The sequence below is a fragment of the Triturus cristatus genome, chromosome 11 (assembly GCF_964204655.1).
Source record: "Triturus cristatus chromosome 11, aTriCri1.1, whole genome shotgun sequence".
NCBI classification, from domain to species: Eukaryota; Metazoa; Chordata; class Amphibia; order Caudata; family Salamandridae; genus Triturus; species Triturus cristatus.
The window spans coordinates 1,137,798,134-1,137,820,786 of record NC_140594.1 but is presented as its reverse complement, the minus strand read 5'-3'; the positions used below and the strand labels follow the sequence as shown (position 1 = coordinate 1,137,820,786).

The 22,653-nt window shown below is 44.8% G+C and overlaps 1 protein-coding gene across 1 annotated transcript in view; it reads left to right on the top strand.

Annotated features, from left to right (window-relative positions):
- Nucleotides 1-22,653, top strand: part of LOC146786207 (cytochrome P450 2J5-like) — a 438,174-nt gene that overhangs the window by 409,258 nt on the left and 6,263 nt on the right. The window contains exon 8 of the mRNA XM_085635784.1: nucleotides 19,458-19,599. Within this exon, the coding sequence (XP_085491910.1) occupies nucleotides 19,458-19,599 (142 nt within the window). The remainder of the gene's footprint in view (nucleotides 1-19,457; nucleotides 19,600-22,653) is intronic.

The following is a 22,653-nucleotide window of genomic DNA, read 5'->3' as shown; positions in this document are numbered from 1 at the left end:
GGGAGTGTAATAAGTTTGATGCAAATATTTCTAATGTAATATACGTAAGTTACCATTTGGCGTAAGCATGCACGTGAGTGCGCAGCATCTTGCCCATTCCTCCCCTGTGATATGCTCATCTAGGTTTTCATTCCATCTTAGTGAGGCCTAGTGTGCGCTACCATCTATGTCCTCCTGCAGCCTATTGTACAGTTTCGACACTATATGAGCACTATTTGTATCAGTGAGCAGCAGTTGCAGCGTTTTTAATTGCAACGGTTCCTCTGGATAAGCTGGGTATAGCTTTCGAATGGCTCCCTGCAATCTATAATACGTGAATTTAAAAAGTAATGTTGGATTGCTAATATAAGTGAGTTCATTGGGTTCAAAAAAGATGCCATCCGTATACAAATCACCCATTGTATCAATTCCCACCTGTTTAAGTAATTTTAGCCCTACCTCCTCCTGCGTGACTGATATTTCCGGATGTTTAAGCAGTGGCATCGCAGGAGCATATAAGGGCAACTTACCGGCCATATCAGTCGCGTTACCATTGCGTTCAACCGCTTAAATACCTCAGCTGGAGGTGTGATAGGGATGTTATTAAAAAGGTACAGTATTTTGAGCAGCACTACCATCTTAACGATGGCCATACGATCCGCCAATGTCAGCGGGAGTTTAATCCAGCGCCTGACTCTGTCCTCCAGGGCATCTATCACCCTCCCATAATTAGTGCAAATCACAATTTCTGGGTCGCGGTGGTACCAGATGCCCAGGTATTTAACAGGGTCCGTTTGCCATTCAAGGGGGAACTCCATGGAGCATGGCTGTGTAGTATCTGTCAGGGGTATAATGAGAGATTTGGACCAATTAATTTGGAGCCCCGAATGACGACCGAATTTGATATACTCTCTCAACAAATGGGCCAAATGCACATCAGGGTCCCGCACATACAGGACCATGTCGTCTGCATATAACGAGATATGCAACGGCCTTTGTGGGAATCGGAGCGCAGAGTAATGATGACCTTGCCGTATTTTACACGCCAACGGTTCAAGTGCCAGGGCAAAAAGTAGTGGGCATAATGGGCCTCCCTGCCTTGTACCTCGCGCAATTGGTATTGCTTCCGATACATACTGATTTACCCTGCTACGTGCTGTAGGTGCCGTGTAAAGGATCTGAACCCAACAAAGGAATATTAGAGGAAATCCCATGCGCTTCAAAACTGCGTGCAGATACGGCCATTCAATTGAATCTAAAGCTTTTGCTGCATCCAAAAGGACCGCAGCAGCCTTCGTGGATGGGATCAGGTAATGAGACAGCGCAAACAGTGTTGACGTATTATGGGTGGTTGACCTGCTTGGGATAAAGCCAGCTTGATCCGGTAGTACAAGTTTAGTCATGAGGGGCTGTAGTCGTTTTGCAAGCAGTTTAGCTAATATTTTAGTGTCCACATTTATTAAGGACAGCGGCCTATAAGAATCACAGTGCTCCGGATCTTTATTCGGTTTCAGGAGAGCAATAATCATGGCTTCTCTTAATGTGGGAGGTAAAATACTCTGGTCATGCGCGGCTCCATACATTTCTACAAGGTGGGGCGCCAACAGATCCACAAAAGCCTTATAATATTCGGAGGTAAATCTGTCCGGACCTGGCGCTTTGCCGTTTGGTAGAGATTTAATTACCTGAACTACTTCCTCTACTGTTACAGGCAGAGATAGATATTCCCTCTGTGAGTCTGAAAGCCATGCAATGGCCACATCTTCCATATATGACATGATGTCCGACTGCGTAGCTGTGGATTGTGAGGCGTATAGCTCACTATATGTTCCCATGAACGCCTTTAGTATATTCTGAGTATCATATTGGAGCTCCCCCGCTTTATCAGCAACAGCGAGAACTGTATGTGGTTTATGGCCAGTGCAAATTTTATTCGCTAGTACGCTCCCCGGCCGTCCCCCTACACCGAAGGTGCGAGCATGTTGACGCTTCGTTAGGTATTTAAGTTCGTCATCTGCAAATGATTGATACTCTGTCATCACAGTTCTAATATCCCCCAATATCTTAGCACTACGCGTGCTGGTATACTTCTGTTCCAGCTCTTCTAGTGCGGCTTCCCGCTTACTAAGTTGATTGCGTATATCTTTCAATATTCTCGCATTAGTGCTAATACATATGCCGCGTATGTTAGCTTTAAATGCTTCCCACAACAGATCAGGGTCATCAGTAGATGGCTTGTTCAACATGAAATATTCCGTGATTGCCCTACTAATAGTCTCAGTGTAGACAGTATCTAGCAATGCTTTTGCATTGAAACGCCAGCTATATGGTGGGGGCATGTATTGTGGTATGTCTATATTCAAAAGCACAGGGTTGTGATCAGACAGTGTTTTAGGCAAATGACTAATACACTGCATCCATGTCGCTAGTTTCTCTGTTCCTAGCCAGTAGTCAATGCGTGACCAGCTGTTGTGTATTACTGAGATGTGAGTGGCCTCCCTAGCTCTAGGATGGCGGGTTCGCCAGAGATCAAGCAGTTTCATGTCGTACATAAGATCCTGCAGCAATACAACAGCTCTTTTATGTGGCTCTTTTGATCCATCCGATCTATCCAATTGGTCATATAAAGCTAAATTGAAATCACCACCCCAAAGCAGCGGCATCTCAGGCAGGTCATTAATTTTGCGCCAGATCGATTGAAAAAACTCGGGGTCATCTACATTTGGCGCATATGTATTGATTAAGACGAGCCTCTGGCCCCTGATACGTCCCGTCAGTATGACATAGCGGCCTAGTTCATCTATTTGAGAAGTATCAATAGTAAACTGCGTCCCTTTCCTCACCAGAGTCATTACTCCTTTAGAGCATGTGGAATATGTTGAGCTGTGAATTGTTTCTGCCCATTTTTTCCCAATAACATTTTTGTGCATGGGAGAGAGGTGAGTCTCCTGAAGAAGCGCAATGTCAACATGCAACCTGTCAAAATAAGCAAATATCTGGTGTATCTTCTTGGGGTTGTGAAGCCCTCTAACATTCCATGTTACCATATTGATGTGCGTGGGGTGCAATTTACCACTATCTGACATTAAAATGTAACCTTTAGAGTGGTGCCACTGAATGCCTGCCAATCGTATAACCACTTTTGGAGTTGATTTTGTGTCGTCTATAACCATATTACAAGTGACCCAGATATCAGCGATGCATCTCAAGCCCCACAGTCTGCAGAACAATACCCTTCCCCGTCCCACCCATTTCCCTCCCACTTTGGCAACACAACTTCGCCAAAGCCACACCCCAAACTGCAAGAACAACATACCAAACATGTGGTGGGGGTCACCCGTCTGGGGGGATCCGCCAGTGCACACATCTTCATCCAACATTGTGGATGTGGTTGGGAGTTACATTAACAGTGCAGATATAAAACCATCTGTATTCTTGGCACCTAATGCCGCATTGACTTCTGTCATATTAACCTCAACAGCACATAGGGAAATATTTTCTAAAGTACCCACAAGCATCTGGTGTGGTTTTTTTTTTTCTTTTGCACTATATGTCATAAAGAACGACATCACAAGTAATGATACACCAATCAGCAACTACCCTTCTCAAGAACCATAATTTTAGAGCAAAAGCAATACCGCTACATTCACTTGAATCGCAGTTGTTGCAGTCTATGGGCAGTTCTACTAATCCGTACTACCTATCTTCCCAGCTAATGTCCATCCTTTCTGCATGGGTTACTTTAATGCATTCACAGTACATACATTACCGCCAGTAGAAGTCATTGTGGTTGAGCGTTTCAGCAGTTGGGTTGTCATGTCCACACCCACCCTCAGCAGCGATGCGGAAAGGGTGTCTCTCTACTATCAGCCAGGTCACAGCAACATCGCTCACGGTGCCATTCGCCGTAAAACGCCTTCCATTAAAGATCTGGGAACTGAGGCCTTGTTTCGGCTATCAGCTCCCGCCATCACCACTAGCCGCTCCCATAATCCACAACAGCGGCGCTTTTGCGTATGTGTCGTGACGTATCACACATTAGGCATCATCTGGATCCTGTGCCGCTCTCCTCTGCTCCTTACGCTTGGTGATCACTTTTTTTAGAAAATCCTGCGCCGCCTTGGGGGTCTGAAGTACCATGGATCGCCCATCTTGTGTCACCTTCAGTCTAGCCGGGTACAACATCACATATTCAATACTGAGCTCGTGAAGCTTCTTCTTTACCGGGTTGAATTCCTTGCGAGCTGTTTGTACCTGCAGAGTGAAATCGGGATAAAAAGCAATGCTGTTGCCCTGATATGTGATTTGCTGTTTTTCCCGTGCCATCCTCAGGATTGCATCCCGGTCTCTGTAATTCAAAACCCGCGCAATGATGGGTCGAGGCGGGACGCCCGGCGGCGGCTTCGGGGCCAAGGACCTATGGGCACGTTCTATAAGCAACATCGTTGAGAAGTTATCAGACCCAAAGACATCTCGCAACATTTCCTCCACATACGTTTCCATCTTCCCCGTGTTTGTTGTCTCGGGCACACCCACAATTCGGACATTATTGCGACGTGATCTCGCCTTTAAATCCTCCGCTTTGTTTTTAATCACTTCTAGTAACTTTTCCATTTCTGAACATTTGCACGTGGTAGTGTGTGATTCATCCTCCACTGCCGTTATGCGATCCTCAGCCGCGTCTAGCCGTTCGCCCTGCTTGTCCAGCTTCGCGGAGATATTATCTACTCTGTGAGTCAGTGAGTCCAATTTCCCATTGATGTCTTGCAGGCTTTGCTGTATGGCCTGGAGTACACTCTCCATAGCTTTACTTGACGCACCATCTAGCTCCGGTTCCGTATCCGACTGCATCGTCGCCCCCTTAGGATTCCGCTTAGCTTCAAAGTTGAGTTTCGTCTGCTGTCTGTCTGGCTTACCCATGTCACTCCCAAGCCAGCGCACCCAGTATTGAGAGCAGGCAACACTGATTTAGCCCCACTACTACAGTTCTGAGAGTCTTTTTAGCAAGCCCGTTGCTCAAATTGCAATCATTGACGCACAATGGTGTAGCTCACATCGCATGTTGACACGTCAGACACTGGTCTGGCCCAGCATTGCCTCCGTGCACGTCACCAACTCACATTACCGTTGACACTGTTTAATTTCATGCTCTGGGGGTTGGGAGGCTGTTCTGCTACACATTTGTGTTAGCCCCCAGACACAACAACGATGTCCCCTGCGTCCACTGTCCCTGTATCTCCGTTATGTTATATACACTAGGGGTGGGCGGAATTTGCGAAATTCAATTTCGCAATTTATCGCGGAAATGTTAAAAATCTCCGCAAACACGCGGAAATATCGCGAAGATGCGGAAGTTTTTTTCCCCGCCCGTTCGCGGTATTTTCTGCGTGGTCGCGGCTCGCCAACTTACCCATGCGGTTGCTCGCGGGCGCGGCCATCTTGTTTTCACTTGTCTCGCGGTGCATGATCACGAGAAGAAAGACGTGATCGCGCGACGCATGATGTTACTGCGGGCGCGAACTGTCGCGAAACAGCGCAAATGGCTACCAACAATCCAACATCTCGTGGAGAACGCGACCGGATCGGGAAAACTTGTCGGCGAACGCGGGGATTCAGGTAAAGCGATCGCGCGCACACGAGATTGTATTATTTTACAGCGCGAGCAAGAAACAAATTATCGCTAAGCTGCGGAATGCGGAAATTTTGACATTTTCCCGCTTTCCGCGGAACGCAAAAATGCCAAATTATCGCAATTTCCATGAACGGAACGGAATTTTGGCCCAGGCCTAATATACACAGAGGGTTCTACTACAGCTGCCCGATCCATGTTGCCTATGTCTCCCAGCTGCAGTTTGTAAAAAAGAGTTTTGGCGCGCTTTTGCTGATCCAGTGCACCGAACATAACACCTGACGATGGGGGTGAACCGCTGGTGTGTCTTAGTACATGGCGGTTATGCATCAAATACTTCCTTATGGCTGGCAGCTGCCTCGTGCGTTCTCCACTCGTACAGTACAGACATGCCAACCCTCCCGATTCAGGCGGGAGACTACCGATTCCTGTAAGCAAAAACCCGATTCCTCGGGTGTTTCAGCTGACAGGGCTTGGTATTGTGTAACGTGCTAATTCTTCCAGCAATAGTCAGTGGCGATGCAGGGGCGAAAAACCAACAAAGCCTCATTAACAAGCGAATGGTTAAAGACCCGTTAAGTACTCCGGGGTGGCTGTGTGTGTACCCTGTGGTAAATATTTCGTTACCGGTACTATTTTTTATGCGGTAAAATCTATCGAGAATAACTCAGTAAAATGAGAGGCAGAATCCGTGGTATTAGAGGGTTTAAAAAGGCTTTATTCCTATACAAAGGAACACAATTCGAATTATGGGCCTTCTATTCCATCACCACGAAAGTTCAGGAAGGAAGGAACATATATTATTTACAGATAGGCAGTTTTATAGAAAATACATTACAGTGGAACAGATGCAAGAGGCGTAACAGCTGATAAAGGGTGCATACGTAGCTAATAGAGGGCGTAATTTAATAAACGTCATCATACATGATGTAATATGTGGGTGGATCCATAAGAGAATCCTGCAATGTCAGCAGAAATAGTTGGCAGAGATGCGCGCGCAGCCGTATGACGTGTGATTGACGTGCAACTAGAGGGTGAAAGGGACTTGACATTTAGCTCTACATGTGGAGACAGAAGTCTGGGGTTATGTCAACCTAATCCCAAATCATATCTAATATCCTATGTTTAAAGAACTGTGTTATCCAAAAAGAGAGGTCTCTTAGGATAGAATCTTATTCTATACTGACTATACTGACTGTTAGTGCGTGTACAAGCGTCTAAGTGTCTACACTAGATGCGAGGGGGTAGGAATATTCCATGGTGACGGGGCTATGAATTACTTGCATGAGGGCAGCGAGGCCTGGCCCTGTGCACGGTAGCTGGAGGAATGTTTACCTAAACTACTAGACAGGAATGCATCGGATGAGGAACGAAGGAGATAATCTTGAAGGTGAAATACAGTTTTTGGCAGGCGACGGGCTGGATCAGGCTCCGTTAGCCGCGCAGGGAGTAAGACAAAGTTCATGGTCACAGATGCAGGCTCAGACTGGAGCTTTCAGAGGCAGAAGGCAGAAAAGGCTTGAAGACAGAATTCGGGCCTACTCGCCTGAATCTGTAAAATGTGGAAAGTGAACCATATAAAGTCGGTGGCCTTTCATACTTAGGAATGGACTATCTGACCCATTCATGGCGGATCTGAAAGAGGACATGTTGACGGTGGACGTACATATATTTGCGTCTTCAGAACTGGAGCAGGAGGGAACATACATGTACTTATAGCATGTACATGGAGCCGTTGGGGTCTACGATAGGGGACATAACTGATCACAAAATTCATATTTCCTCATTCCCTCCTTGTCCCCTTCGGACCCTTAGGAGATATCGATCTTCATCAATCCATCGATCTGTTCATATAGCATCATTTGTTCTTCTTTCTTCTTCCGGGATCTTGAACGAAAACTTGGATGTGGGATACACGAGGTGGCACACAGACCACAAATCGCTGGCCCACATTGTAAACATAAGCAGCAACTGAATAGTATGAGAAAGCCAATACCTAGGAAGGAGAGGATTCTCCATCCCCAGGCTGACAACACGCCCCAGAACCAACCGGACCAAGTCCAGGTGCCTGGACTCTGGTGTATCTGGCTTACAATCTTATGAAGGCGGGTTATGGCTTTATATACTGACGGTGAATTTTCTGGTATGAAAATGCAACAACTTGATCCGATGACCCTACAAGCTCCGCCCCTATCGGCCAGGATGACGTCAAGGACAAGACGATTTTGAAGCACAACAATCCGCATAGCAGACTGCTCTTCTGTTAAATTGCCTAAGGCGGAAATAGTTTCGTTCACTACTGCTTCGAGGGTTCTGGTTAATCTACGTATCAGCTTACTATTAGTGACTGTACCTATATAGGGAAAGAAACCTTTGTTGAAATCTGTGTATTTTTCCCATGCCGTTTCAGTGTAATCGACAATTGGGAGATCTCTCTGCTGTCTATTGTGTACTAAATGGGTATTTCTATGATAATCAGGAGGGGCTAGGAAAACAGGTGGCAGAAGGAATGCTATGTAACAGGTACCATCCCAATCTAAAGGTAGGCGTATATATGCGGTCTGGCCACATATAAAGTAGGAATGACGCGAAGCTCTAAATGTAGACTTGCCTTGATCACTGAATTTTATTACAGTGGTGCATTTACTATGGCCCATGTGTATGGAACCATTCTTTCTTATACATAGTTCCCCTTTTACTGGGAATACGGACATGGCGGGCAAGATTGGTGTAGCTTCAGATTCAACGTTCAGGATCATGAGGTTAAGTGTAAAATTACCTAATCCGTATACTTCATTTTCTAGATCAGTTCCTGTTCTTTTGGGAAGTCCCTCCTTGTTAGGGTAGCAGACTTTAAGCAAAACTAAGTTCAGGTTTCCCCATACCCAGTTGTCTTGATAAACTGCGGAATTCGAATCTAGGGAATTGATCAAACTAAACCATGCTCCACAGGAGCCATTGTGTGTGAACGGATAGGGAAAGAGGGGCAAAACTCCCTTATAGTTCTGATAGGGAGGGAGTCGGCCACATATCCAACAATTTGTAGCATTGCTAGTCTGATGGGAATGATGTAACATACTAATAAAAGTGTTATTGCGCAGCGCAAATCTATAGGACAACTCATGCGGGGGTAATTCACTAAAAGAATGTTCAGCAGTAACATTGTAAACATGTTTAGAAATAGGATAATATATGTGCAACAATATACTTGCAGCGATTATTAAAAGACATAAGAAAAACAAAATTAATAACGTCACTGTGCAATGACTACGCAGTGATTTACAGTACGCATGCTTTTTCAACTGCATCTTTCGGTTTCTTTCTCTATTCAGGTCTAGGGGATACATGTCAGAGACAAATTCGACCGATTCACCTTGGAGAGGACTTAAACAATCAAATTGTCTGACTTATTAGACCGTAATTTTAGTTTGTATAGTTCCTTATCGCTTTGTTCAACCAAAGGAATCTTTGAGTCAATCGGTGAAGACACGCGAGGTGTAACGTTTACATCAGACGGTAGTCCATGAAATTTCTTGATATGACTTGAATGTAACCATCCTTTGCGACCTTCGATCTTCACGGCTGTCCTCGTGGTGAGTAGTACAAGTTGAGGCGATTTCCACCTAGGATCCAGCTGAGTCTTCCGGTCAAAATTCCGCACTAACACCAGGTCCCCGGGAACTACGTCATGGGGTTTCACCTCGGTGTTATCGGGAAAAGCTGCAGCTACCTGTGAACGACAAGATTGTAGTGCAGACATCAAGGAAGCCAGGTAATCTGTCAGCATATTACAGTCAACGTCAGTTATTTTGCGAGGTATAGGCGTCCCCCACATATTTGGTGGTCTACCGAAGATCACCTCATACGGGGATAGCCCTGTTCGAGAATGTGCTACCATTCTCATGTAAAAGAGCGCAACTGGTAAGGCTACTATCCAATCGACTCCTTTCTCTCTACATATTTTGGACAATCTAATTTTCAGAGTTTGATTATGGCGTTCCACGAGACCTGCCGCCTCGGGATGTCGGACACAATGAAATTTCCATTGGTATCCTAATAGAAGAGAAACGTGCTTCATTAGTTCGGATGAGAACGGCTGGCCGTTATCTGAGTAGACAACACGTGGTAAACCGTACCGTGGGAAGAATTCTCGAACTAACTGTTTGGCAGTAGTCGGGGCAGTGTAATCTGAAACCGGATATGCTTCTGTCCAACGGGAAAGAGCACAGACAACTACGAGAACATATTTGAATCCTCGACATCATTCCATCTGGATATAATCCATCTGGAGGACTTCAAAAGGGTGATCTGGAGTTTGGAATCCACCCTGCTCTACGGGGATGCTTTTACCTGGATTAAACTGACAACATATCATACAGGTACGAACTTTTTGTTTAGCTGCGGCTCGTAAATGTTTATTGAACCAAATGTGTTGAATGCTGTCTAGCATAGCTTTTTCTCCTAGATGCGCTGGACTATGTATAGTGTTAATGATGACTTGGACCATTGAGTCGGGAAGAAACCATATAGATTTTTCCTTCGTCATCCATCCTTGATCTGTTTGGATCCCTCCTAATTCAGTCCATTTCTTTATTTCTTCTGGTGTAGCGTGTGTCTGTATATCAATTACATCAAGGGCGGGATCCTTAACTGTCATGCAATGTGTTGGTGTCGGAACTATTGTCTTTGTCACGTCAGTTGTGTGAGTCTGATTCTGAGCAGTCTGTTTAGCTGTTCTGTCAGCTAGGTCATTACCCTGAGAAATGATATCGATAACTTTTGTGTGGGCTTTGCATTTCATAATCGATATTGCAGTAGGTAGATGAATCGCGTCTAATAGGGCTTGAATGAGGGGTCCGTGTTGGATGTGGGCACCGTGAGAAGTTAAATAACCTCTCTCTCGCCACAGTACGCCGAAGTCATGAACAACTCCGAATGCATAACGTGAATCTGTATATATATTGACTTTTTTATTTGTGGCTTGAATACAGGCTTGTGTCAGAGCGGTGAGCTCTGCTGCTTGAGCTGACAAAGTGTTAATACAATTTGTTTCAATGACTTCAGTGTCTGTTGTGACGGCGTAAGCGGCCACTAACTCTCCTGTACTTGTTCTCATACATGACCCATCTACATATAATGTCAAGTCTGGATCTGTCAAAGGGATGTCTGTCAAGTCTTGTCTGGGTTTCGTCGTGATAGTAATGACTTCGACACAATCATGTGCCAATGGATCTGTTCCGCCTACTGGTAACAGTGTGGCAGGATTTAACGTATTACAACGTCTGATTTCTATGTGTGGCTGAAACAATGTTAATTCGTAACCAGTGAGTCTTGCTATAGTCAAGTGTTGTGTTTGTGTGCGGTTCAAGAGAACCTCTACTGCGTGTGGTACTTGTACTGTCAGTTGATGTCCTAACACTATGGCATCGCTTTGTCGGATTGCTAAAGCTGTTGCTGCCACTGATTTCAGGCACGCTGGAAGTGCCTGAGCTACTGGATCTAATGTACTAGAGAAATAAGCACACGGTTTGTGTGATCCTGCTTGTTCCTGAGTGAGTACTGACAAAGCAGTACCTTCACGTTCTGTAACAAAGAGTGTAAACTGTTTACTGTAACATGGTGTTGCTAGGACAGGTGCTTGGCATAAAGCTTTCTTTAAGCTTTCAAAGGCATGTGTATGTTCTGGAGTCCAAGGGAGGACAGTCGATGTGGCTGCCTCCTGTGTTGTCAACTGGATGAGTGGTTTTGCTAGAAATGCATATTGAGGGATCCACTGCCTACAGTATGAAGTGAGGCCTATAAAAGCCCGTACCTCCTTTTGTGTCTTGGGTGGTGGCATGTTAGCAATTAACTGTATGCGATCGGGTGTAAGCTGCCTTCCCTCCTTGGACAGCGAGTGCCCAAGGTAAACAATTCGCTGGACACAGAATTGCAGCTTAGAAGGGGACACCTTGTGCCCCTTGTCAGCCAGAAATTTCAAAACCGTCAGTGATGCTGTTTCACATTCAGGTTCGCTTCGGGCGGTGATCAGCAGATCATCGACATATTGAAGCAAGGCAGTGTTAACTGGCATGTGGATACTGTCAAGTTCTCGTTTCAGTGCTTGGCTATAGATGCTGGGGCTTTCTGTAAATCCTTGAGGTGCGCGTGTGAATTTAAAACTTCGTCCATTTAAACTAAAACCGAATAAGTATTGACTTTCTGGATCAATTGGGACACTAAAGAAAGCATTCTTGAGATCAATTACAGTGAAAAACGTTGCTTCTGAGTCAATAGCTGTGAGTAATGAAGAGATATCTGGGACCACAGGGTATTGTGGTACAATACATTTATTTAATTCGCGCAGATCAATAACCAATCGATATACTGGTGATGCTTTTGGATCCGTTCTTTTAAGAATCGGAATTATCGGGGAATTACATACATTGGAGTCGGTTTCGACAACCACTCCTTGTGCAATGAGCTCGTCAATGATTTGCAGTAAAGCCACTACAGCAACTGGTGGTAACTTGTATTGTCGCATTTGTGGTAGTACCACTCCTGCCTTTAGTGTGACTCGATATGGTGTAATGTTCATGCAACCAACATCAGTGGGGCCTTGTGCCCATAAATGTGTAGGTAAATTCTGCAGTCGGTGATCCATGTCTCTGGATACGTAGTGACCTTTAAAGTCACGTAAAAATAGTCGTACTCCTTCCGGAGAACAACATATTATGGCTCCTAGAGCTTTCAATGTTTTTATACCTAACAAGTTTTCTGGACATGATTTAGTAAGCAACAAATCTGTTGTACGTGTCAATGGACCTACTGTGAGTGCAAGAGGTTGTGTTACGTCATTAATTATAGGTTTTCCTGAGAATCCAAGGGAAATATTCTGTGAGCCTGAGAGGGGTGCCCCTGGAACTTCACTACTTCTTATAGTTGTTCTGCTTGCCCCTGTATCAAGTAAAAACTTTCTGTCTTCCCCTAATAGTTCACTATGTACATAAGGTCCCTCTTGGTCTACAGGAACCTCTATAAGGGGTAAGCCAACTTCCCTCTCTAGGCTATCTCATGAGTATCGCTGATAATCGGGATAATCTGTTTGTGCATACTGATACATTTGTTGTGTTGTTGCTTGAGTTGCAGCGACAGGCTATGTGGTGCGGTATTAGCATACTCGGGAGCTGCGTCATCTAAATAGCGGGAAAGGAAAACATCTTCTGCGGTTCTGGGATGTCCCTTGGGATGTGCTTTTATCGGAAACAATGGAGGTGGCAAGTCTTTTGGGATTTCCGGAGTAGCCTTAGGTAACCCTTCGGCCAGAAGTGGATACATACCATTCATAAGAGCATTTCTTTGTCTATCTATTTGTTCTGATTTTATTCGGGTACCTTCCTCAAGTAATAGATTTTCTCGGACTTTATTTGAATTCTCCTTACTCTTATCTTCCTGTCTAAGTGCTTTTTCTGTACGTCTATATGATTCTTTACGCCATAATTCAATGGCATCTTTCTGTGACTGTCTGGCTTTCTTTTTCCATAATTCTTCTTCTACACTCATGATGCAATCTGCATCCCAGGTACCCGCTGCGGGCCATCTCTGACTCTCTGGTAATTCTTTGGTGTAATCCACCCATAAATCAAGAAATAAAACGGCATCTAGGCCATGCTTATGATACATAAAGTACCCTGGAGTGTCCCTCGGTGGGATGGGAACGGCTTCTTCGAGTACCCCTTTTCTAGTTTTGATCTGTCTTAGTTTCGAAAAGAGCGGCATTTTTAGACCTTATTACTATTACTAGAACACACTTTATAAAAACACAATAATGAACAGTCATTCACACAACAATATATAGAACGTATTTAAAACATTTAACACTTAACAGTTTTACGGACAATGATAACTAATAAAAAACTAGTTACCGACATAATACTGACACTAGATAATACTTATTTATATTACTTTTATATGCAAAACATACTATATATACTGCTAAACAGTACAGATACACTGCTAAAACAGTGCAGACCGGATTTGTGTACCCAAACCCGTCTTGACCGGCACAGACTATGTGCACGTTAAATGCCTCCCCGGTAATGGTACTCACCGGGTAGCTCGGAACGGAAGGCCTCGGAACGGAACTTGAAACTGGACGGGACTGGACTCGTCTCGGCGAACTCGGAACTTCGGAACCTGGCGGGTCTCTGTATACCTCGGATCTTGCTCTCTCAGCTAGGCTCTGGTCGGGATACTTCGCACCTCTCACCGCCTCGTCTGGGTGTTGATCGCAGCCTCAGTCGTCCCCGCTTGGCCGGAAGGAGACACAGGAAATCCTGCAGATACGCGTTTTTGTTGTACGTTCAGCTGTGGCAGGAGACCGGGCCTGCAACGCACCGCCGGCGCGTGAGATGAGAAAGTGTCCCTGTTCGGGCGCCAATTTATGTGGTAAATATTTCGTTACCGGTACTATTTTTTATGCGGTAAAATCTATCGAGAATAACTCAGTAAAATGAGAGGCAGAATCCGTGGTATTAGAGGGTTTAAAAAGGCTTTATTCCTATACAAAGGAACACAATTCGAATTATGGGCCTTCTATTCCATCACCACGAAAGTTCAGGAAGGAAGGAACATATATTATTTACAGATAGGCAGTTTTATAGAAAATACATTACAGTGGAACAGATGCAAGAGGCGTAACAGCTGATAAAGTGTGCATACGTAGCTAATAGAGGGCGTAATTTAATAAACGTCATCATACATGATGTAATATGTGGGTGGATCCATAAGAGAATCCTGCAATGTCAGCAGAAATAGTTGGCAGAGATGCGCGCGCAGCCGTATGACGTGTGATTGACGTGCAACTAGAGGGTGAAAGGGACTTGACATTTAGCTCTACATGTGGAGACAGAAGTCTGGGGTTATGTCAACCTAATCCCAAATCATATCTAATATCCTATGTTTAAAGAACTGTGTTATCCAAAAAGAGAGGTCTCTTAGGATAGAATCTTATTCTATACTGACTATACTGACTGTTAGTGCGTGTACAAGCGTCTAAGTGTCTACACTAGATGCGAGGGGGTAGGAATATTCCATGGTGACGGGGCTATGAATTACTTGCATGAGGGCAGCGAGGCCTGGCCCTGTGCACGGTAGCTGGAGGAATGTTTACCTAAACTACTAGACAGGAATGCATCGGATGAGGAACGAAGGAGATAATCTTGAAGGTGAAATACAGTTTTTGGCAGGCGACGGGCTGGATCAGGCTCCGTTAGCCGCGCAGGGAGTAAGACAAAGTTCATGGTCACAGATGCAGGGTCAGACTGGAGCTTTCAGAGGCAGAAGGCAGAAAAGGCTTGAAGACAGAATTCGGGCCTACTCGCCTGAATCTGTAAAATGTGGAAAGTGAACCATATAAAGTCGGTGGCCTTTCATACTTAGGAATGGACTATCTGACCCATTCATGGCGGATCTGAAAGAGGACATGTTGACGGTGGACGTACATATATTTGCGTCTTCAGAACTGGAGCAGGAGGGAACATACATGTACTTATAGCATGTACATGGAGCCGTTGGGGTCTACGATAGGGGACATAACTGATCACAAAATTCATATTTCCTCAACCCGGGAAGCTGTTTCAGCCCGGGCTGCCACACACGGGGGGGGGGGTTGGTGTACGCACTGCCAGCAACCTGCCAGGCCAGTGCACTACACTTGCATCACCCTCTCTCTGCCTGCCATTGCGCTCCATGCTTCTAAAAGGTAGGTGAAGAACGTGCATTCGCGTTTCAAATATCCGATCCTGCAGCAGCTCACTTCCAAAGCCCATACATGACAGTAACCCGATTCAAGGCCCCATTCTCCCGATTTTTTTTTTAAAATCTCCCACTTTGCTCTTCTGAAATGTTGGCATGTATGACAGTATGCCCGGGCAGGGGGAAAGTCCTTCACTTCCTCCGCTAAGCCTCACAGTAGCAGAGGTTTAAATTAAGTATTCCGCGAATCTTGCCGCTGGACTGCTCAGTGTCTCCCGCTACACCGCACCTATGGCGCGAAGTCACCCGAGTCAGCCCGTAGCGGCTCTGACGATGGTAGCGCCAGCCATTTTGCAACGTTCCTTTTGCGCCGTCTATCCGCCAGATCTACAACACCGGCTACACAATTAAAGGCACCGAGGATTCCCCCTGCGCTGTACCTGCATCAGTCAGTGTGCCAGCATTTAGAGCGAACACCGGGAGCGATATCCACATCTTCTGCCGTCTGTGTCGCCTGTTTTATCCGCTCCAATCCACCAGCTCCATGGGCGCCGCCATGTTATGGACTGCAGATCTGTAGTATCCTGCGGCTCTTACTTGGATTCCTACTTTACTCAAATCTTATCTCTGTATATAATTTATCCACTCAATAAATCTACAAGATAAACTACCTGGCTTGGAGCGTTCCTTTCCTCAACACTACATTTGGTACCAGGAGTGGAGTTACCACACGAAGAATCCATCATCCCACGCGCAAGGTAAAGGACTCTCTCCAAATTTTAAAAACTACGCATTTTAAAGTTTACTGGCACCCTGAGCCCCACCAATGACGTTCCACCGGTCGCCCACAACGTTTCTGTGCCAGTTCCTTTCTGCCTACTACCTACCTGCTATCTACTGCCTGCTTGCCTTTACTGCTGCCCTGGAGCACTGTTCTGCTACCTGCCTACCATTTCCTGCTATCTCCCTGACCAGAGCTTTAAAGTGACAAATAGACCAAGAACCGGGAATGAGGACGAGACCCGGTCAGTGCTTGGTTCCTGCTCAGGTTACGGAGCAGATTACACAGTGCCCAGAATATGCTACATGTTTTGTTTCCTTTTAGGGAACCTTTCTTTGAGTGATTTGTATTTCTGCATACGCCATGTGCTCTTGTGCTTATTTGCTTTGCATTTTATTTTATGCCGTGTGGTCTTTCTCCACACATTTTATGCTGTGTGGTCTTTCTCCACACCTAGTTCTCTTTGAAATTTTACATTTTGTCATGTGGCCTGCACTCAGATCTATTACGTACATTTTGCATTGTTCTGTGTGCTTTGTTCACACTTTCATGTGGTAACCCATCTTTTGTGCATGTTGCATTTTAATTTTTTTGCATTGTGCTGTGTGGATCCCTCCCACACCTTCTTTTCCTTTACTTTACTGTACGTTGTTTCATGTGATTCATCCATATTTATATTGCACATGTTGCATTTTAAAAGTTTACCTTGTGCTGTGTGGGTTCCTCCCATACCTTCCCCCCAACCTGCTTTTGGGGAAGTTCTATAGTGTAGCTCACCTCTCCATTTCCACCTTTTCCCACCTTTGTGAGCTTGACGCCTGTTTATTTACTGTGTTTCATACCACTGCTGTATTCTGCTTGTGTGAACGACAGCCTTCTTTTCCCTATGCTTTTGCTTTACTTGTTCTATCTACAGCTGTCTTCCACCCTTTCACTGTTCTCTTGCTTCTCTGTTTCATTCTTTCCTTCACCTTTTTGCTTATGCCCTTGTATATTTTTGTGTTTGCCTGGCCAGCTTTCATATCTTTGTACTTGGTTTTGTTTTGTTATTTATGTGAGGAAGGATGTGGGTTTGTCTTTCTGTGAGAAAGGGTGTTGGTACTTTAGTCATCGTTTTCTTTTAATCTTTTCTTGTTTGCATTTCCTATTTTTCCATTTTTTATTTTTATGCTTCTCAATTCATATCCACTTTACTTCCTCTGCTTGCTCTTTCCATATTTCATTTTCATGCCTTCTTTCAGTGTACCATTCACTATATTTCATCCTTTTATTTTCTTGCCTCTTTTTGATGCCTTTTAAATCTTCCTTCCTTCGCGTTTTAAAGGGGGAAGATATGTAGTATCCTGCGGCTCTTACTTGGATTCCTACTTTACTCAAATCTTATCTCTGTATATAATTTATCCACTCAATAAATCTACAAGATAAACTACCTGGCTTGGAGCGTTCCTTTCCTCAACACTACAAGATCCTTGCGCCGCGTAAATCTTCAATCACCGTTAGTTTGTTCTCCATCCTTTTCGGATCACTCCCGTGCTTTGCCCTCGCTGCCAGGTACATCCGACATCTCTATGCGGTCGTTGATTTAATTAAAGCCTCTGCATAGCGCCCATTTTTACCAATTTGATTCCCGACCGGCGGAGCTGTCTTAATCGGCAGCCATTCCGCAGTGCGCCCTCTAGCGCCCCCCATGCCCACATTAACTTTGGACCAGAAAGTTTTCCATGGAAAATGGATTGAAATCACTAGATTTGGCTCAGTGCATGTATGTAGGCAGCTTTTCAGATCACCAGCCTGCTCATCACAAGTCCAGGTGCGACAAGAATTCAATCTTTTTAAACAAGAGTATATCCTGAGAGCCTTTTTATGCATATTGTGCAAAGATAAGAGTAACTCCAGCAGAATTTCCAAAACACCTAATGTGGCAAGCAATCAAGGAATCAAAAAGTAAAGAGTCAATGGAGCAAATACCTGGAAGACTCTTTGGTATCCTTGCATTTTAAAAACATCTTCAACTTCACTTTACCAACTAAACAAACATAAAAAATAGTGTTAAAGCAAGCAAAATTATTCTCTCTAACAGACGATTATTCTATCTACGAAATGAAACATAGTTGGATGATGCTCAGGACGTATGACAACAACTCAAGACAATTTCTTTTGTTTTTGTGTTCCCCAAGGAGGGGTATTTCCAAGACCCTATTGCTTTGCTGAAATGGAGAGAAAAGAAGAAATATTTTCAGAAAGTAGAGTACATGCAATGGAAAATTCCACCACAGGGTAGGTGCCCAGCCTGCTTGTGTATGCAAACCATCAGAGAAAGAAGTCCTCACCTCACCCAAGAAGTAGTGTCCTTCAGTCCTTTAATGTGTCCTCACACATACAACAGCATTCTTCAGTAGGGAACTTCTGGATGGGACAGTCCAACTCCAAGGGAATCTTGCCATAGTTTCCTTCTTCTTCAGTTTGTCAAAAAACAGTCATGCAGTAGTGATGCAGTGTCAGGTTCGGACAAGTGTCTAATGCTAAAAAGGGATGAGGATGGCATGATGTGATTTTCTTTTGGTTTCAACATTTACTTTAGAGGCTCCATTCTCTGCTAAAGAAATGAATGTTTAGATGGAGATAAGAACCGATAAGGGTAGGTGGTGTCATAGTGGCAGAGTCCGGGAGCCTAGCTTACTGGCGCTGTATCACTATTTCCGGTGAAGTCCCAAGGAAGAGGTGCCAGGAAAAAATTGGGAGCCCCGTTTGAAGACGGTAAAGAAGAGTGAGGCACTGGAGATCCCATAAGAATGCTCTGTCTTTCTAGTGTTTGGAAGAAAGCGACCATATATGTGGGTTCAGCTTTATGGGAAGTTGCTTAGATTAAGCAGACGTTGGGTATTGTCAGCATACATTTAACAGCAGTTTGCTTTCTCTTTGTTCGCGTGCGCAGGCCTCTTCTTTCATTCATATTCCCATCCTTGTATTCTTGCAGCCAACTAGTCATCTGCCTGTCCTCCTAACACCTACTTATTGCTTTATTGCTAGCACTATTTCCTCTGTCTTTCTTATTCCATTGCTCTGTCTGCTGACCTGCCTGGGCACCTGCTGCCCTTCTGTGTGTCTAATCATCTGTCCAGTATCCTGCACTTCAAGCATCTGCTTTCTGAACAGCTTGCCTGTACTTTTGTCTCTCCCGTGCCTTTGACTGCCTGTCCATCCTCGCCCTTTTCCATTTGCCCATCTGTTTGCCCTTTCACTGACTGGTTATGTTTTGCATCAGTTCGCCCAGTTCATCCAAACCCTTTCAACTCATTTAAATAAACAAACTGTTTTTTTTCTTTCTTTAAGGGCACCATTGTTATCTCCAACCTCTTCTCTGCCCTTCATGACCACACTATTTGGGAGGTTCCTGAAGAGTTTAACCCAAGTCGCTTCCTGGACAAAGAAGGACATTTTGTGAAGAAGGACACATTCATACCCTTCTCTGCAGGTAATGAAATTTTACTTGACAAACATCGGCGTTCTCATTAACATAGGATGAACGTATCACAGTACATATCACAGTACAGCCAGTAGCACCATCCTGCGTCTGGTTGCTCTATGAGCTAAAGTGCACACAGCTGAGATTCTGTGTTTGACTCCCATGGTCCCAGGTTCAAGTCTTTCATCCTTCTGAGGTTGATAATATGAGTACTACTGATTTGTATCAATAAACACTGATCTGCCAATAGTGCAGGGTTGTCTTAAGGAATGTTGACGTTTAGTTAGGCCCTAAGAACTATCTTTATCTCCTCTACGTAAAGATGTTTAATTTACAAGTACGTGGAAGGTCACACCACTAGAGCAAGGGTCAGTGGAAGGCCACATCACTTGAGCAAAGGCCACACCACTGGAGCAAGAGTCAGTGGAAGGTCACACCACTGAAGCAAGAGTCAGTGGAAAGTCACACCACTGAAGCAAGAGTCAGTGGAAGGCCAAACCACTGGAGCAAGAGTCAGTGGAAGGTCACACCACTGGAGCAAGAGTAAGTAGAAGGTCACACCACTGGAGCAACAGTCAGTGGAAGGTCACACCACTGGAGCAACAGTCAGTGGAAGGTCACACCACTGGAGCAAGAGTCAGTGGAAGGTCACACCACTGGAGCAAGAGTCAGTGGAAGGTCCCACCACTGGAGCAAGATTCAGTGGAAGGTCACACCACTAGAGCAAGAGTTAGTGGAAGGTCACACCACTGGAGCAAGGGGTTAGTGGAAGGTCACACCACTAGAGCAAGAGTCATTGGATGGTCACACCACTGGAGCAAGAGTCAGTGGAAGGCCACACCACTGGAACAGGATTCAGTGGAAGGTCACACCACTAGAGCAAGAGTCAGTGGAAGGTCACACCACTAGAGCAAGAGTCAGTAGAAGGTCACACCACTGGAGCAAGGGGTTAGTCGAAGGCCACACCACTGTAGCAAAGGTCATACCACTGAAGCAAGAGTCAGTGGAAGGTCACACCACTGGAGCAAGAGTCAGTAGAAGGTCACACAATTGAAGCAAAAGTCAGTTGAAGGTCACACCACTACAGCAAGAGAGTGGTGGAAGGTCGCACCACTGGAGCAAGGGTTAGTGGAAGGCCACACCACTGGAGCAAAGGTCACACCACTGAAGCAAGAGTCAGTGGAAGGTCACACCACTAGAGCAAGAGTCAGTGGTGGAAGGTCATACCACTGAAGCAAGGGTTGGTGGAAGGCCACACCACTGGAGCAAAGGTCACAGCACTGAAGCAAGAGTCAGTGGAAGGTCACACTACTGGAGCAAAAGTGGAAGGCCACACTATTGGAGCAAAGGTCTTACCACTGGAGCAAGAGTCATAGGAAGGTCACACCATATGAGCAAGGGTTAGTGGAAGGCCACACCACTGGAGCAAGAGCCAGGGGAAGGCCACACCACTGGAGCAAGAATCAGTTGAAGGTCACACTACTGAAGCAAGAGTCAGTGGGCACGGAGAAGGAAAGCACCCGGAATGTAGCGAGGGAGGTCAGGAACAGAATACAACGATGTACTTATTTACCAGCTTTATGTAGCACACCTACACAGGTTGATAATAAGATATTTTACTGGAAACCATACTTTGTCTCTAGGGTAGGGTCCACAACTGAACCAGTGCAAAAAAAGAATAATATGTAAAACTGAAAAATCAACACTTGAAAGTCATTCCAAAGCATCACTGCTAGGCATAGTTTCATTTTACACAATGTGTGCATTGTCTGGACAGCTTTCACTAAGTGGGGCAACAACTGCATTACATTAATACTTTTTCACGTGAGTAATCTGTGGCTGTAACATACACTTCCTTCAAGGTCAAGGTGTTTCATCCTTTTTTGAGGAGCATGCAGTAAGTGCAGGTATGCAGTTGATGAAAGTCTATTAGGCCAATGCCTGCCCTTAGAGCGAGTTCAGGAAAGACACATCAGCTCTGGGGAATGTTCCAGAAGAAAGGTTCTACAATTCTCGAGAATGCAGGAAGCACATCATTGTCAATGAGGACAATGCAAGAAACACCGTCATGCCAGGAGTGAAGGCTGTAGAAAAAACAGGTCTATTTGGTGTCGCCAGGTGTACAAGAAGCATTTGCCTTTTCTTTGGAAAGTAGGGTAGGGAATGCACAAACCTGCTCTACGAGAATTCGTAGATGTGAAGGGGTTTGCTGTTCTTTTGTACAAACAGGCTGGGCTTTCTGCCTGAATGCTTCCATTTTCAAAATGTTGTCCTGGAAAACATTATCTGATGGCGACAGGCCTTACAAATTTTAAAAGACTTAATTTACCATAAATGTCTCCAAAACATAGCCCCCTGGCACTAATCAAGAAATGTTCCACGATAGGTCATGATTCGCAAATATGGGCCGCTTTTTTGTGGCCCCCAACCTATGTTTGGTCCCAATCCGACCCTCACTGTGTGCCGCACTCTGGAGATTTTCAAGCTGTGGCTGAACCTACAGGGGATGATGGAGGGCAAAATAGGTGTGTACTAGGATGCATTGAATTGTATTGCAATTGTATTTATATACTGCTTACTAGCCCTGATGAGGCGTTTCAGCAAGAAGCACACTAGTCTGGAACCCAAAGAGGATTTGTGGTGGGTTAGTATAGGGAAATAAGAGTTAATTTTGAGCGATGGACATGAGAGTCTGTTAGTTGGATTGAATAGGATAAAACAACAGTAGGAAGCAAAGGTGTGGGGAGTGAGCAAAAAACAGGAAAAGCCAACAAATCGTAGATATAGCAAATAACAAAGGAATCAGGTAAACAAAATGATGCAGAGACACGCTCTATTCAAATGACAGGAGTGAGGCAGACACAGGGCATCTATCATTTCACTGTAAGCTCGGACTTACAAATATTAGCCTGTAAAATTGCTGCTTGTTAAACAAGCATTTGCAATGCAATAGGTTTTGCATTAGTGAATGTTTGAGTAATTGGCGCTGCAAATGTTAATGTTTTTTTTTGTGTGTTAAAAAATATACTAGCATGTGTTTTTGTGGAGTTGTAAAGGCACTTT